Raw genomic sequence first — 17,170 nt, 5'->3', positions numbered from 1 at the left:
TCTCTCAGGCTGTGGAGGTGTAATCTATCAGATAAAAGCTGTGCAGATCTGGCCTCAGTTCTCAGCTCAAACTCCTCAACTCTGAGAGAACTGTACCTGAGTGTTAATAAACTGCAGGATTCAGGAGTGAAGCTGCTATCTGCTGGACTGAAGAATCCACACTGTAAACTGGAGAAACTGTGGTAAGATCATCAAAATACAACAAACAGAGCATCTCACCTTCACAAACACACACACACACACACACTACACACACACACACACACACACACACACACACACACACACACAAACACACACTAACACTCCCACTCACTCGAACACACACCACTACACACACACACACACATACACACACACACGCACACACACACACACACACACACACACAGACATACACACACACACACACTAACACTCCCAGGGAGGAAGCCTATATGTTTCCGTGCGTGCTGTGCTGAACTGCTGCTGCAGCACATCTAGTGTGCCTTGCTAGGACGTAGGAGCAGGTTTGATATTGGGGGGGGGCACATCTATAATGTAATATAATATAATATAATGTAATCTGCTTATTTGAATAAGCCCATTTTATAGTCTCTTAAAACAACATTTGTGGAATTACCTTTAATCACAAATAAACCATTCTTTTTGTACTTCTGTTTATTATTAGTTACATCCAAGTAAAGGTCACTTTACAACCTAAACATGTTACTCCACTTTACATTTACTGTTGATAAAAAAAATGCGTGCAATGTCTGAACTATATATAAATATATAAAAAAAACTGATGAGGTATCACCTAATGTTTAGAAGAATACAACAGATATTATTATTATTATTATTATTATTATTATTATTATTATTGTTATTATTATTATTATTATTATTATTATTATTATGTATTGGCATGTCAATTCTGTTGTATATTTGTATATTTACATTTACGCCACCTTTTTTCGACTAAAAGTACTTATGATGGTGGTCTTTTACGTAAAAGAATGTAACCTTATGTTTCATAGAGATTTTTGGCAGAGGTTAATATAAACTTTAGATGACCCAAACCCTCCTATTCTGTTAGTTAAATGAGCTTTTACTAAAGGACCAGATATATTCCATTAGTAAATCTAAAGGGGCTAAGGGATTTTAACAGGTAAATCTCCTCCGCGCTCCGCAAAACCAGCGAGCTGATTGGCTGTTTCTATTAAGAGGCGGGACTTTCTTCCTGAACCGGCTTCGTGATTGGCCTATGCTTGCGCGACCGCGCGGGGTCACGTGACAGAGGAAGAGAGAGGTGTCGTGTGTGAGCTGATTTCAGGGCATTCTGTTTTCACTCGTTTTTAATCGCTCAGGTTTTCAAAAGATCATTTCAACACGGCTTCAGTAAAATCTTAATAATAATAATAATAATAATAATAATAATAATAAATATAGCCGCAAGCGGCGATTTACGGGGTTCGAGCGTTACAGGCAAAGAGACCCCTGGAGGCCAGTTAGGCTTAAAACATGTTGTCGGTTGACCGGCATCGCCAAACTGGATGAGGATGACCAGCATGACCGTGAAGACCAAGCTAGATTACCAGCATGACTAATCTGGATGACAAACTTGTTGACCATATTGACCAAGCTGGAAGACCATAATGACCAAACTGGATGACCAGCATGGCAAAGGTGGTTGGCCAGTATGACCAAGCTGGAAGACCACCATTACTATGAGGACAAAGTTGAATGACCAGCAGGACCATAATGACCAATGTGAATGGCCAGCATGACCAAGCTGGATGGCCAGCATAACCAAGCAGGGTGACCAGCGTGACCATAAAGACCATAATGGCAATGCTAGATGAGTGGTGTGAGTAAACTAGTTGAAAAGCATTGATAAATTGAGCTGTAGTGTTCATCAGGTTTTATGTGGTGTCTTACTGCACTCTAGTGCGCATTTGGTGAAACAAATTCAGTTCTTAAATTGAAAAAACACAAGGCATAAAAAGGGCATATAAATAACCCGTATATAGTATATAAGTTTTGACCTGATTAACATTCCGCCTGTTAAAAGCTTGCTGGAATGTGATTGGCTAATAGTGACCACAAAAGTGTCCATATCAAATTTTCATTTGGTGTACCATTAGTGCATGGGCCATAGATGATAATTGGCTAGGATGACCTTGATAGCTTGTATGGTTCTAGAGAAACAGCTATCGAGCATTGGCCCCGCCCCATAGGGGTGTATGTCTACTTAAACTGACATGGTATCTGAGAATCATGTAATGATCAAAGGACTGAAGTGGTATTAATGTCAGGTTAAGCATTCAAAAGTTATGTGTTAAAGACATTTTACTGCACCATGGTAGAACTCATTTGCATATGGCGGCCATATTGTTTATAAATGTAAAGATTTTTTTAATAATTATTGAGGAGTAAGCTCTGCTGAACTGTTTGACACCAAACATGTCATGATTGGTCAAGGATCCAAGGACAAGATCTCAAAAGTAGGTTTTGCATATTATGCAAATTTTTAAAAAAATTAAGTGCGTGGAGCATAAACAAGAATGACCCAGGCGGCTGACCATCATGAACAAGAAGGATAAATATGTTCAATTAAGCAAGACAAGCAAGATTGAATAAGTTCAGCAGAGCTTTAATTTAGAATAATTCACCTGTAGCTGTTTCACCAAATGACCACCAGAGCGCAGCAAGAGACCACATATAACCTGCTGGAAATCTATCACTCTATCAGAAAGACAGAACATTCCCTATCAGTGTGTTTCTATTTATTACAAAGAGAGGAAAAGTCCGATTGGGCTCCAAATTGGTACTCATGATCAAGTGGTCTGTATATACATGTATGTAAATTTGTGTGTTGATAGGGTCAAAGGTTCCTGACTTCTGACCATTTAGGTTTGAAAAAAGTGATAATACAGGCTTATGGCCTACAAAATGGCTGTTGCTCTTTGGCCATATTAGAGGCAAAAAATATCTGATTTGGCTCAAATCACGTACATGTTTGATCAAGGTTTATGGGCCTCAAATAGTTAAAATGTCAAGATTTTTTTGATAATTATTTACCTACAGGGTCTCAAGATTGCATCAAGACCAAATTTGTTTTGATTGATTAAGGACTTAAAGACAAGTTCGAAAAGAGCAATTTTTACTCTTCTGGCCACTGATGAAAATCTTTGCATTTTTGGTAAACATATGTAATTACAAAGTTGTAAAGGCTACAGCAAAGTATACAACTAAAAAAGAATACCAAGCCTAGGCCACTTGTGCCTTTAGCTATAACTGATTTTCTGCTATAGCGCCCCCTTGAGGCCAATCAACGCCATATTTTAATTGATGATAGAAGGCCCTGAGATACATGTAGGGTATAAGTATCGTCCTGATTGGTCATTGTTTAGCCTGTCAAAAGCTTGCTGGAATCTGATTGGCTAATAACGATTGCAAAAATTTGCATATCAAATTTTCCTTCTGTAAAACATTAGGACATAGGCCATAGATGATACATGCCAAAGGAGAGCTTCATAGCTTGTACGGTTCCTGAGAAACAGATTTTTAGCTTTGGCTCCGCCCCCTGGGGGCGTATGTCTACACAGATTGACGGGCTACCTCAGATTCATGTTGGCATCAAAGTTTTAAAGTGGCATTAGTGTAGGTTTAAGCATTCAAAAGTTACAGCTGTTAGAGTAAATTTGGGTGTGCCACGGTAAGATTAATCTGCATATGGCGGCCATATTGTTTAAAAATTTCTCAATTTTTTCGATAATTATTGAGGTTGGGCCTCTGCTGAGTTGTTTGACACCAAACATGACAGGATTGGTCAATGACCCTAGGACAAGTTCTCAAAAGTAGGTTTTGCATATTATGCTAAATAGCAAAAAATCTAAGTGGGCGGAGCTTAGTGGTTCTATTGACCTTTTTGATTTGCCATTAACCAAGGAATCATATAATGCAAGAAGTTTTGCTTTAGCTATCAGGGTGTGGGAGTTACAAGGCCAAACGCGTTGACCTTTGCCATAGCGCCCCCTTGAGGCCGATCGGGCTCATCTTTTGAATCTGAGTAGCGGTGAGAAGTACTACCATATGACCAAGTCTCAGCCCTGTAGGCCTTACGGTTTCTTCTGCCCAATCACTTCTATGGCAGAAAAAGAATAAGAACTATAAATATAGCCGCAAGCGGCGATTTACGGGGTTCGAGCGTTACAGGCAAAGAGACCCCTGGAGGCCAGTTAGGCTTAAAACATGTTGCTGGTTGACTGGCATCACCAAACTGGATGACCAGCATGGCAAAGGTGTTTGGCCAGTATGACCAAGCTGGATGACCAGCATTGCTATGATGACAAAGCTGAATGACCAGTAGGACCATAATGACCAATGTGAATGACCAGAATGACCTAGCTGGATGGGCAGCATAACCAAGCTAGGTGACCAGCGTGACCATAAAGACCATAATGACAATGCTAGATGAGTGGTGTGAGTAAACTAGTTGAAAAGCATTGATAAATTGAGCTGTAGTGTTCAGCAGGTTTTATGTGGTCTCTTGCTGCACTCTAGTGGGCATTCGGAGAGCCTAGCAGTGAGGCATGACAAGGGCACATATCAATAACCAATAATATCAATAATAGTGTATAAGTTTTGACCTGATTAACAATTAGCCTGTCAAAAGCTTACTGGAATGCGATTGGCTTATAGTTACCACAAAAGTGTCCATATCAAATTTTCATTTGGTGTACCATTAGTGCATGGGCCATAGATGATAATTGGCAAGGATGACATTGATAGCTTGTATGGTTCTAGAGAAACAGCTATCGAGCATTGGCCCCGCCCCCTGGGGGTGTATGTCTACTTAAACTGACAGGATATCTGAGAATCATGTAATGATCAAAGGACTGAAGTGGTATTAGTGTCAGGTTAAGCATTCAAAAGTTATAAGTGTTAAAGACATTTTACTGCACCATGGTAGAACTCATTTGCATATGGCAGCCATATTGTTTATAAATGTAAAGATGTTTTCTAATAATTATTGAGGAGTAAGCTCTGCTGAACTGTTTGACACCAAACATGTCATGATTGGTCAAGGAGGCAAAGACAAGATCTCAAAAGCAGGTTTTGCATATTAAGCAAATTAAAAAAAAATTAAGTGGGTGGAGCATAAACAAGAATGACCCAGGCGGCTGACCAGCATGACCAAGAAGGATAAATATGTTCAATTAAGCAAGACAAGCAAGATTGAATAAGTTCAGCAGAGCTTTAATTTAGAATAATTCACCTGTAGCTGTTTCACCAAATGACCACCAGAGCGCAGCAAGAGACCACATATAACCTGCTGGAAATCTATCACTCTATCAGAAAGACAGAACATTCCCTATCAGTGTGTTTCTATTTCTTAAAAAGAGAAGAAAAGTCCGATTGGGCTCCAAATTGGTACTCATGATCAAGTGGTCTGTATATATATGTGTGTAAATTTGTGTGTTGATAGGCTCAAAGGTTCCTGACTTCTGACCATTTAGATTTGAAAAAAGTGATAATACAGGCTTGAGGCCTACAAAATCGCTGTAGTTTTCCAGCCGTTGTAGAGGCAAAACATGTCCGATTTGGCTGAAAATTTGCACTTGGCACATGTGCTTCAAATGTCATTGTTAATTAGTAGCTTCAACAGATTTGGCATGTTTTAAACTTTGACAGAGTTTTGGCCAAATAACTCTGAAAAGGCTTTCACGTACATGTTTCTTCAAGGTTAATGGGCCTCAAATAGTTAAAATGTCAAGATTTTTTTGATAATTATTTACCTACAGGGTCTCAAGATTGCATCAAGACCAAATTTGTTTTGATTGATTAAGGACTTAAAGACAAGTTCGAAAAGAACAATTTTTACTCTTTTGGCCACTGATGAAAATCTTTGCATTTTTGGTAAACACATGTAATTACAAAGTTGTAAAGGCTACAGCAAAGTATACAACTAAAAAAGAATAACAAGCCTAGGCCACTTGTACCTTTAGATATAACTGATTTTCTGCTATAGCGCCCCCTTGAGGCCAATCAACGCCATATTTTAATGGATGATAGAAGGCCCTGAGATACATGTAGGGTATAAGTATCGTCCTGATTGGTCATTGTTTAGCATGTCAAAAGCTTGCTGGAATCTGATTGGCTAATAACGATCGCAAAAATTTGCATATCAAATTTTCCTTTTGTAAAACATTAGGACATAGGCCATAGATGATACATGCCAAAGGAGAGCTTCATAGCTTGTACGGTTCCTAAGAAACAGATTTTTAGCTTTGGCTCCGCCCCCTGTGGGCGTATGTCTACACAGATTGACGGGCTACCTCAGAATCATGTTGGCATCAAAGTTGTAAAGTGGCATTAGTGTAGGTTTAAGCATTCAAAAGTTACAGCTGTTAGAGTAAATTTGGGTGTGCCACGGTAAGATTAATTTGCATATGGCGGCCATATTTTTTGCAAATTTCAAGATTTTTTTAATAATTATTGAGGTTGGGACTCTGCTGAGTTGTTTGACACCAAACATGTCAGGATTGGTCAATGAGTTTAGGACAAGTTCTCAAACGTAGGATTTGCATATTATGCTAAATAGCAAAAAATCTAAGTGGGCGGAGCTTAGTGGTTCTATTGACCTTTTTGATTTGCCATTAACCAAGGAATCATATAATGCAAGAATTTTTGCTCTAGCTATCAGGACGTAGGAGTTACGGGGCCAAACGCGTTGACCTTCGCCATAGCGCCCCCTTGAGGCCGATCGGGCTCATCTTTTGAATCTGAGTAGCGGTGAGAAGTACTACCATATGACCAAGTCTCAGCCCTGTAGGCCTTACGGTTTCTCCTGCCCAATCACTTCTATGGCAGAAAAAGAATAAGAATAATAATAATAATAATAATAAATATAGCCGCAAGCGGCGATTTACGGGGTTCGAGCGTTACAGGCAAAGAGACCCCTGGAGGCCAGTTAGGCTTAAAACATGTTGCCGGTTGACCGGCATCGCCAAACTGGATGAGGATGACCAGCATGACCGTGAAGACCAAGCTAGATTACCAGCATGACTAATCTGGATGACAAACTTGTTGACCATATTGACCAAGCTGGAAGACCATAATGACCAAACTGGATGACAAGCATGGCAAAGGTGGTTGGCCAGTATGACCAAGCTGGAAGACCACCATTACTATGAGGACAAAGCTGAATGACCAGCAGGACCATAATGACCAATGTGAATGGCCAGCATGACCAAGCTGGATGGCCAGCATAACCAAGCTGGGTGACCAGCGTGACCATAAAGACCATAATGGCAATGCTAGATGAGTGGTGTGAGTAAACTAGTAGAAAAGCATTGATAAATTGAGCTGTAGTGTTCATCAGGTTTTATGTGGTGTCTTACTGCACTCTAGTGGGCATTTGGTGAAACAAATTCAGTTCTTAAATTGAAAAAAACACAAGGCATAAAAAGGGCATATAAATAACCCGTATATAGTATATAAGTTTTGACCTGATTAACATTCCGCCTGTTAAAAGCTTGCTGGAATGTGATTGGCTAATAGTGACCACAAAAGTGTCCATATCAAATTTTCATTTGGTGTACCATTAGTGCATGGGCCATAGATGATAATTGGCTAGGATGACCTTGATAGCTTGTATGGTTCTAGAGAAACAGCTATCGAGCATTGGCTCCGCCCCCTGGGGGGTGTATGTCTACTTAAACTGACAGGCTATCTGAGAATCATGTAATGATCAAAGGACTGAAGTGGTATTAGTGTCAGGTTAAGCATTCAAAAGTTATAAGTGTTAAAGACATATTACTGCACCATGGTAGAACTCATTTGCATATGGCGGCCATATTGTTTATAAATGTAAAGATTTTTTTAATAATTATTGAGGAGTAAGCTCTGCTGAACTGTTTGACACCAAACATGTCATGATTGGTCAAGGATCCAAGGACAAGATCTCAAAAGTAGGTTTTGCATATTATGCAAATTAAAAAAAAAATTAAGTGGGTGGAGCATAAACAAGAATGACCCAGGCGGCTGACCAGCATGAACAAGAAGGATAAATATGTTCAATTAAGCAAGACAAGCAAGATTGAATAAGTTCAGCAGAGCTTTAATTTAGAATAATTCACCTGTAGCTGTTTCACCAAATGACCACCAGAGCGCAGCAAGAGACCACATATAACCTGCTGGAAATCTATCACTCTATCAGAAAGACAGAACATTCCCTATCAGTGTGTTTCTATTTATTAAAAAGAGAAGAAAAGTCCGATTGGGCTCCAAATTGGTACTCATGATCAAGTGGTCTGTATATACATGTATGTAAATTTGTGTGTTGATAGGGTCAAAGGTTCCTGACTTCTGACCATTTAGGTTTGAAAAAAGTGATAATACAGGCTTATGGCCTACAAAATGGCTGTTGCTCTTTGGCCATATTAGAGGCAAAAAAAATCTGATTTGGCTCAAAATTTGCAATCAGGATCACAATATCATTCTATATATGTATGTCAATTTCTGTGTCAATAGGGTCAAAGGTTCCTGACTTCTGTCCATTTAGATTGGAAAAAAGCGATAATACAGGCTTGAGGCCTACAAAATCGCTGTAGTTTTCCAGCCGTTGTAGAGGCAAAACATGTCCGATTTGGCTGAAAATTTGCAATCAAGATCAGATTATCAGTCTATATATGTGTATAAATTTGTGTGTCGATAGGGTGAAAGTTTCCTGTCTTCTGTCCATTTAGGTTGGAAAATAGCGATAAATAGAATAAATTGAAAATAGTTATTTTTTCACTGTAGAGCCTACTGAAGACTTATTTGGCTCATACTTGGCACATGTGCTTCAAATGTCATTGTTAATTAGTAGCTTCAACAGTTTTGGCATGTTTTAAACTTTGACAGAGTTTTGGCCAAATAACTCTGAAAAGGCTTTCACGTACATGTTTGATCAAGGTTTATGGGCCTCAAATAGTTAAAATGTCAAGATTTTTTTGATAATTATTTACCTACAGGGTCTCAAGATTGCATCAAGACCAAATTTGTTTTGATTGATTAAGGACTTAAAGACAAGTTCGAAAAGAGCAATTTTTACTCTTTTGGCCACTGATGAAAATCTTTGCATTTTTGGTAAACACATGTAATTACAAAGTTGTAAAGGCTACAGCAAAGTATACAACTAAAAAAGAATAACAAGCCTAGGCCACTTGTACCTTTAGATATAACTGATTTTCTGCTATAGCGCCCCCTTGAGGCCAATCAACGCCATATTTTAATGGATGATAGAAGGCCCTGAGATACATGTAGGGTATAAGTATCGTCCTGATTGGTCATTGTTTAGCATGTCAAAAGCTTGCTGGAATCTGATTGGCTAATAACGATCGCAAAAATTTGCATATCAAATTTTCCTTCTGTAAAACATTAGGACATAGGCCATAGATGATACATGTCAAAGGAGAGCTTCATAGCTTGTACGGTTCCTGAGAAACAGATTTTTAGCTTTGGCTCCGCCCCCTGGGGGCGTATGTCTACACAGATTGACGGGCTACCTCAGAATCATGTTGTCATCAAAGTTGTAAAATGGCATTAGTGTAGGTTTAAGCATTCAAAAGTTACAGCTGTTAGAGTAAATTTGGGTGTGCCACGGTAAGATTAATTTGCATATGGCGGCCATATTTTTTACAAATTTCACAATTTTTTCGATAATTATTGAGGTTGGGACTCTGCTGAGTTGTTTGACACCAAATATGACAGGATTGGTCAATGACCCTAGGACAAGTTCTCAAAAGTAGGTTTTGCATATTATGCTAAATAGCAAAAAATCTAAGTGGGCGGAGCTTAGTGGTTCTATTGACCTTTTTGATTTGCCATTAACCAGGGAATCATATAATGCAAGAATTTTTGCTCTAGCTATCAGGGCGTAGGAGTTACGGGTCCAAACGCGTTGACCTTCGCCATAGCGCCCCCTTGAGGCCGATTTGGCTCATCTTTTGAATCTGAGTAGCGGTGAGAAGTACTACCATATGACCAAGTCTCAGCCCTGTAGGCCTTACGGTTTCTTCTGCCCGATCACTTCTATGGCAGAAAAAGAATAATAATAATAAATATAGCCGCAAGCGGCGATTTATGGGGTTCGAGCGTTACAGACAAAGAGGCCCCTGGAGGCCAGTTAGGCTTAAAACATGTTGCTGGTTGACTGGCATCACCAAACTGGATGACCAGCATGGCAAAGGTGTTTGGCCAGTATGACCAAGCTGGATGACCAGCATTGCTATGATGACAAAGCTGAATGACCAGCAGGACCATAATGACCAATGTGAATGACCAGAATGACCTAGCTGGATGGGCAGCATAACCAAGCTAGGTGACCAGCGTGACCATAAAGACCATAATGACAATGCTAGCTGAGTGGTGTGAGAAAACTAGTTGAAATGCATTGATAAATTGAGCTGTAGTGTTCAGCAGGTTTTATGGGGTCTCTTGCTGCACTCTAGTGGGCATTCGGAGAGCCTAGCAGTGAGGCATGACAAGGGCACATATTAATAACCAATAATATCAATAATAGTACATAAGTTTTGACCTGATTAACATTCAGCCTGTTAAAAGCTTGCTGGAATGTGATTGGCTAATAGTGACTACAAAAGTGTCCATATCAAATTTTCATTTGATGTACCATTAGTGCATGGACCATAGATGATAATTGGCAAGGACGACCTTAATAGCTTGTATGGTTCTAGAGAAACAGCTATCGAGCATTGGCTCCGCCCCCTGGGGGGGTGTATGTCTACTTAAACTGACAGGGTATCTGAGAATCATGTAATGATCAAAGGACTGAAGTGGTATTAGTGTCAGGTTAAGCATTCAAAAGATATAAGTGTTAAAGACATTTTACTGCACTGTGGTAGAACTAATTTGCATATGGCGGCCATATTGTTTACAAATGTAAAGATTTATTAAATGATTATTGAGGAGCAAGCTCTGCTAAATTGTTTGACACCAAACATGTCATGATTGGTCAAGGAGGCAAGGGAAAGATGTCAAAAGTAGGTTTTGCATATTATGCTAATTTAAAAAAAAATTAAGTGGGTGGAGCATAAACAAGAATGACCCAGGCGGCTGACCAGCATGAACAAGAAGGATAAATATGTTCAATTAAGCAAGACAAGCAAGATTAAATAAGTTCAGCAGAGCTTTAATTTAGAATAATTCACCTGTAGCTGTTTCACCAAATGACCACCAGAGCGCAGCAAGAGACCACATATAACCTGCTGGAAATCTATCACTCTATCAGAAAGACAGAACATTCCCTATCAGTGTGTTTCTATTTATTAAAAAGAGAAGAAAAGTCCGATTGGGCTCCAAATTAGTACTCATGATCAAGTGGTCTGTATATACATGTATGTAAATTTGTGTGTTGATAGGGTCAAAGGTTCCTGACTTCTGACCATTTAGGTTTGAAAAAAGTGATAATACAGGCTTATGGCCTACAAAATGGCTGTTGCTCTTTGGCCATATTAGAGGCAAAAAATATCTGATTTGGCTCAAAATTTGCAATCAGGATCACAATATCAGTCTATATATGTATGTCAATTTCTGTGTCAATAGGGTCAAAGGTTCCTGACTTCTGTCCATTTAGATTTGAAAAAAGCGATAATAGAGGCTTGAGGCCTACAAAATCGCTGTAGTTTTCCAGCCGTTGTAGAGGCAAAACATGTCCGATTTGGCTGAAAATTTGCAATAAAGATCAGATTATCAGTCTATATATGTGTATAAATTTGTGTGTTGATAGGGTGAAAGGTTCCAGTCTTCTGTCCATTTAGGTTGGAAAATAGCGATAAATAGAATAAATTGAAAATAGTTATTTTTTCACTGTAGAGCCTACTGAAGACTTATTTGGCTCATACTTGGCACATGTACTTCAAATGTCATTGTTAATTAGTAGCTTCAACAGTTTTGGCATGTTTTAAACTTTGACAGAGTTTTGGCCAAATAACTCTGAAAAGGCTTTCACGTACATGTTTGATCAAGGTTTATGGGCCTCAAATAGTTAAAATGTCAAGATTTTTTTGATAATTATTTACCTACAGGGTCTCAAGATTGCATCAAGACCAAATTTGTACTCATGATCAAGTGGTCTGTATATACATGTATGTAAATTTGTGTGTTGATAGGGTCAAAGGTTCCTGACTTCTGACCATTTAGGTTTGAAAAAAGTGATAATACAGGCTTATGGCCTACAAAATGGCTGTTGCTCTTTGGCCATATTAGAGGCAAAAAATATCTGATTTGGCTCAACATTTGCAATCAGGATCACAATATCAGTCTATATATGTATGTCAATTTCTGTGTCAATAGGGTCAAAGGTTCCTGACTTCTGTCCATTTAGATTTGAAAAAAGCGATAATACAGGCTTGAGGCCTACAAAATCGCTGTAGTTTTCCAGCCGTTGTAGAGGCAAAACATGTCCGATTTGGCTGAAAATTTGCAATCAAGATCAGATTATCAGTCTATATATGTGTATAAATTTGTGTGTTGATAGGGTGAAAGGTTCCTGTCTTCTGTCCATTTAGGTTGGAAAATAGCGATAAATAGAATAAATTGAAAATAGTTATTTTTTCACTGTAGAGCCTACTGACGACTTATTTGGCTCATACTTGGCACATGTGCTTCAAATGTCATTGTTAATTAGTAGCTTCAACAGTTTTGGCATGTTTTAAACTTTGACAGAGTTTTGGCCAAATAACTCTGAAAAGGCTTTCACGTACATGTTTGATCAAGGTTTATGGGCCTCAAATAGTTAAAATGTCAAGATTTTTTTGATAATTATTTACCTACAGGGTCTCAAGATTGCATAACGACCAAATTTGTTTTGATTGATTAAGGACTTAAAGACAAGTTCGAAAAGAGCAATTTTTACTCTTTTGGCCACTGATGAAAATCTTTGCATTTTTGGTAAATACATGTAATTACAAAGTTGTAAAGGCTACAGCAAAGTATACAACTAAAAAAGAATAACAAGCCTAGGCCACTTGTACCTTTAGATATAACTGATTTTCTGCTATAGCGCCCCCTTGAGGCCAATCAACGCCATATTTTAATGGATGATAGAAGGCCCTGAGATACATGTAGGGTATAAGTATCGTCCTGATTGGTCATTGTTTAGCATGTGAAAAGCTTGCTGGAATCTGATTGGCTAATAACGATCGCAAAAATTTGTATATCAAATTTTCCTTCTGTAAAACATTAGGACATAGGCCATAGATGATACATGCCAAAGGAGAGCTTCATAGCTTGTACGGTTCCTGAGAAACAGATTTTTAGCTTTGGCTCCGCCCCCTGGAGGCGTATGTCTACACAGATTGACGGGCTACCTCAGAATCATGTTGGCATCAAAGTTGTAAAGTGGCATTAGTGTAGGTTTAAGCATTCAAAAGTTACAGCTGTTAGAGTAAATTTGGGTGTGCCACGGTAAGATTAATTTGCATATGGCGGCCATATTGTTTACAAATTTCACAATTTTTTTGATAATTATTGAGGTTGGGACTCTGCTGAGTTGTTTGACACCAAATATGACAGGATTGGTCAATGACCCTAGGACAAGTTCTCAAAAGTAGGTTTTGCATATTATGCTAAATAGCAAAAAATCTAAGTGGGCGGAGCTTAGTGGTTCTATTGACCTTTTTGATTTGCCATTAACCAAGGAATCATATAATGCAAGAATTTTTGCTCTAGCTATCAGGGCGTGGCAGTTACGAGGCCTAACGCGTTGACCTTCGCCATAGCGCCCCCTTGAGGCCGATTTGGCTCATCTTTTGAAACTGAGTAGCGGTGAGAAGTACTACCATATGACCAAGTCTCAGCCCTGTAGGCCTTACGGTTTCTTCTGCCCGATCACTTCTATGGCAGAAAAAGAATAAGAATAATAATAATAATAATAATAATAATAATAATAATAATAATCAGAACAATTACAATAGGGTTTCTAGCACTACGTGCTCGAACCCCTAAATATAGCCGCAAGCGGCGATTTACGGGGTTCGAGCGTTACAGGCAAAGAGACCCCTGGAGGCCAGTTAGGCTTAAAACATGTTGCCGGTTGACCGGCATCGCCAAACTGGATGAGGATGACCAGCATGACCGTGAAGACCAAGCTAGATTACCAGCATGACTAATCTGGATGACAAACTTGTTGACCATATTGACCAAGCTGGAAGACCATAATGAACAAACTGGATGACCAGCATGGCAAAGGTGGTTGGCCAGTATGACCAAGCTGGAAGACCACCATTACTATGAGGACAAAGCTGAATGACCAGCAGGACCATAATGACCAATGTGAATGGCCAGCATGACCAAGCTGGATGGCCAGCATAACCAAGCTGGGTGACCAGCGTGACCATAAAGACCATAATGGCAATGCTAGATGAGTGGTGTGAGTAAACTAGTTGAAAAGCATTGATAAATTGAGCTGTAGTGTTCATCAGGTTTTATGTGGTGTCTTACTGCACTCTAGTGCGCATTTGGTGAAACAAATTCAGTTCTTAAATTGAAAAAACACAAGGCATAAAAAGGGCATATAAATAACCCGTATATAGTATATAAGTTTTGACCTGATTAACATTCCGCCTGTTAAAAGCTTGCTGGAATGTGATTGGCTAATAGTGACCACAAAAGTGTCCATATCAAATTTTCATTTGGTGTACCATTAGTGCATGGGCCATAGATGATAATTGGCTAGGATGACCTTGATAGCTTGTATGGTTCTAGAGAAACAGCTATCGAGCATTGGCCCTGCCCCCTGGGGGGGTGTATGTCTACTTGAACTGACAGGGTATCTGAGAATCATGTAATGATCAAAGGACTGAAGTGGTATTAGTGTTAGGTTAAGCATTCAAAAGTTATAAGTGTTAAAGACATTTTACTGCACCATGGTAGAACTCATTTGCATATGGCGGCCATATTGTTTATAAATGTAAAGATTTTTTTAATAATTATTGAGGAGTAAGCTCTGCTGAACTGTTTGACACCAAACATGTCATGATTGGTCAAGGATCCAAGGACAAGATCTCAAAAGTAAGTTTTGCATATTATGCAAATAAAAAAAAAATTAAGTGGGTGGAACATAAACAAGAATGACCCAGGTGGCTGAGTAGCATGACCAAGAAGGATAAATATGTTCAATTAAGCAAGACAAGGAAGATTAAATAAGTTCAGCAGAAATTTATTTAGAATAATTCACCTGTAGTTGTTTCACCAAATGACCACCAGAGCGCAGCAAGAGACCACATATAACCTTCTGGAAAGCTATCACTTTATCAGAAAGACAGAACATTCCCTATCAGTGTGTTTCTATTTATTAAAAAGAGAAGAAAAGTCCGATTGGGCTCCAAATTGGTACTCATGATCAAGTGGTCTGTATATACATGTATGTAAATTTGTGTGTTGATAGGGTCAAAGGTTCCTGACTTCTGACCATTTAGGTTTGAAAAAAGTGATAATACAGGCTTATGGCCTACAAAATGGCTGTTGCTCTTTGGCCATATTAGAGGCAAAAAATATCTGATTTGGCTCAAAATTTGCAATCAGGATCACAATATCAGTCTATATATGTATGTCAATTTCTGTGTCAATAGGGTCAAAGGTTCCTGACTTCTGTCCATTTAGATTTGAAAAAAGCGATAATACAGGCTTGAGGCCTACAAAATCGCTGTAGTTTTCCAGCCGTTGTAGAGGCAAAACATGTCCGATTTGGCTGAAAATTTGCAATCAAGATCAGATTATCAGTCTATATATGTGTATAAATTTGTGTGTTGATAGGGTGAAAGGTTCCTGTCTTCTGTCCATTTAGGTTGGAAAATAGTGATAAATAGAATAAATTGAAAATAGTTATTTTATCACTGTAGAGCCTACTGAAGACTTATTTGGCTCATACTTGGCAAATGTGCTTCAAATGTCATTGTTAATTAGTAGCTTCAACAGTTTTGGCATGTTTTAAACTTTGACAGAGTTTTGGCCAAATAACTCTGAAAAGGCTTTCACGTACATGTTTGATGAAGGTGTATGGGCCTCAAATAGTTAAAATGTCAAGATTTTTTTGATAATTATTTACCTACAGGGTCTCAAGATTGCATCAAGACCAAATTTGTTTTGATTGATTAAGGACTTAAAGACAAGTTCGAAAAGAGTCATTTTTACCCTTTTGGCCACTGATGAAAATCTTTGCATTTTTGGTAAACACATGTAATTACAAAGTTGTAAAGGCTACAGCAAAGTATACAAATAAAAAGAATAACAAGCCTAGGCCACTTGTACCTTTAGATATAACTGATTTTCTGCTATAGCGCCCCCTTGAGGCCAATCAACGCCATATTTTAAAGGCTGATAGAAGGCCCTGAGATACATGTAGGGTATAAGTATCGTCCGGATTGGACATTGTTTAGCATGTCAAAAGCTTGCTGGAATCTGATTGGCTAATAACGATCGCAAAAATTTGCATATCAAATTTTCCTTTTGTGAAACATTAGGACATAGGCCATAGATGATACATGCCAAAGGAGAGCTTCATAGCTTGTACGGTTCCTGAGAAACAGATTTTTAGCTTTGGCTCCGCCCCCTGGGGGCGTATGTCTACACTGATTGACAGGCTACCTCAGAATCATGTTGGCATCAAAGTTGTAAAGTGGCATTAGTGTAGGTTTAAGCATTCAAAAGTTACAGCTGTTAGAGTAAATTTGGGTGTGCCACGGTAAGATTAATTTGCATATGGCGGCCATATTGTTTACAAATTTCACAATTTTTTCGATAATTATTGAGGTTGGGACTCTGCTGAGTTGTTTGACACCAAATATGACAGGATTGGTCAATGACCCTAGGACAAGTTCTCAAAAGTAGGTTTTGCATATTATGCTAAATAGCAAAAAATCTAAGTGGGCGGAGCTTAGTGGTTCTATTGACCTTTTTGATTTGCCATTAATCAAGGAATCATATAATGCAAGAATTTTTGCTCTAGCTATCAGGGCGTAGGAGTTACGGGGCCAAACGCGTTGACCTTCGCCATAGCGCCCCCTTGAGGCCGATCGGGCTCATCTTTTGAATCTGAGTAGCGGTGAGAAGTACTACCATATGACCAAGTCTCAGCCCTGTAGGCCTTACGGTTTCTTCTGCCCAATCACTTCTATGGCAG

The 17,170-nt window shown here is 38.9% G+C and overlaps 1 protein-coding gene across 3 annotated transcripts in view; it reads left to right on the top strand.

The window, feature by feature from the left end:
- LOC111189535 (NACHT, LRR and PYD domains-containing protein 3-like) overlaps window positions 1-17,170 on the top strand; it is a 103,258-nt gene that overhangs the window by 42,132 nt on the left and 43,956 nt on the right. Inside the window, exon 5 of one of the 3 annotated variants that reach the window (XM_049472892.1) lies at window positions 9-182. The exons of the other annotated variants lie outside the window; for them this stretch is intronic. Within the exon in view, the coding sequence (XP_049328849.1) occupies window positions 9-182 (174 nt within the window). The remainder of the gene's footprint in view (window positions 1-8; window positions 183-17,170) is intronic. 3 annotated transcript variants of the gene reach the window in all.

Source organism: Astyanax mexicanus, unplaced genomic scaffold, assembly GCF_023375975.1.
Source record: "Astyanax mexicanus isolate ESR-SI-001 unplaced genomic scaffold, AstMex3_surface scaffold_31, whole genome shotgun sequence".
NCBI classification, from domain to species: domain Eukaryota; kingdom Metazoa; phylum Chordata; class Actinopteri; order Characiformes; family Acestrorhamphidae; genus Astyanax; species Astyanax mexicanus.
This window is presented reverse-complemented; position numbering and strand designations above follow the sequence as displayed.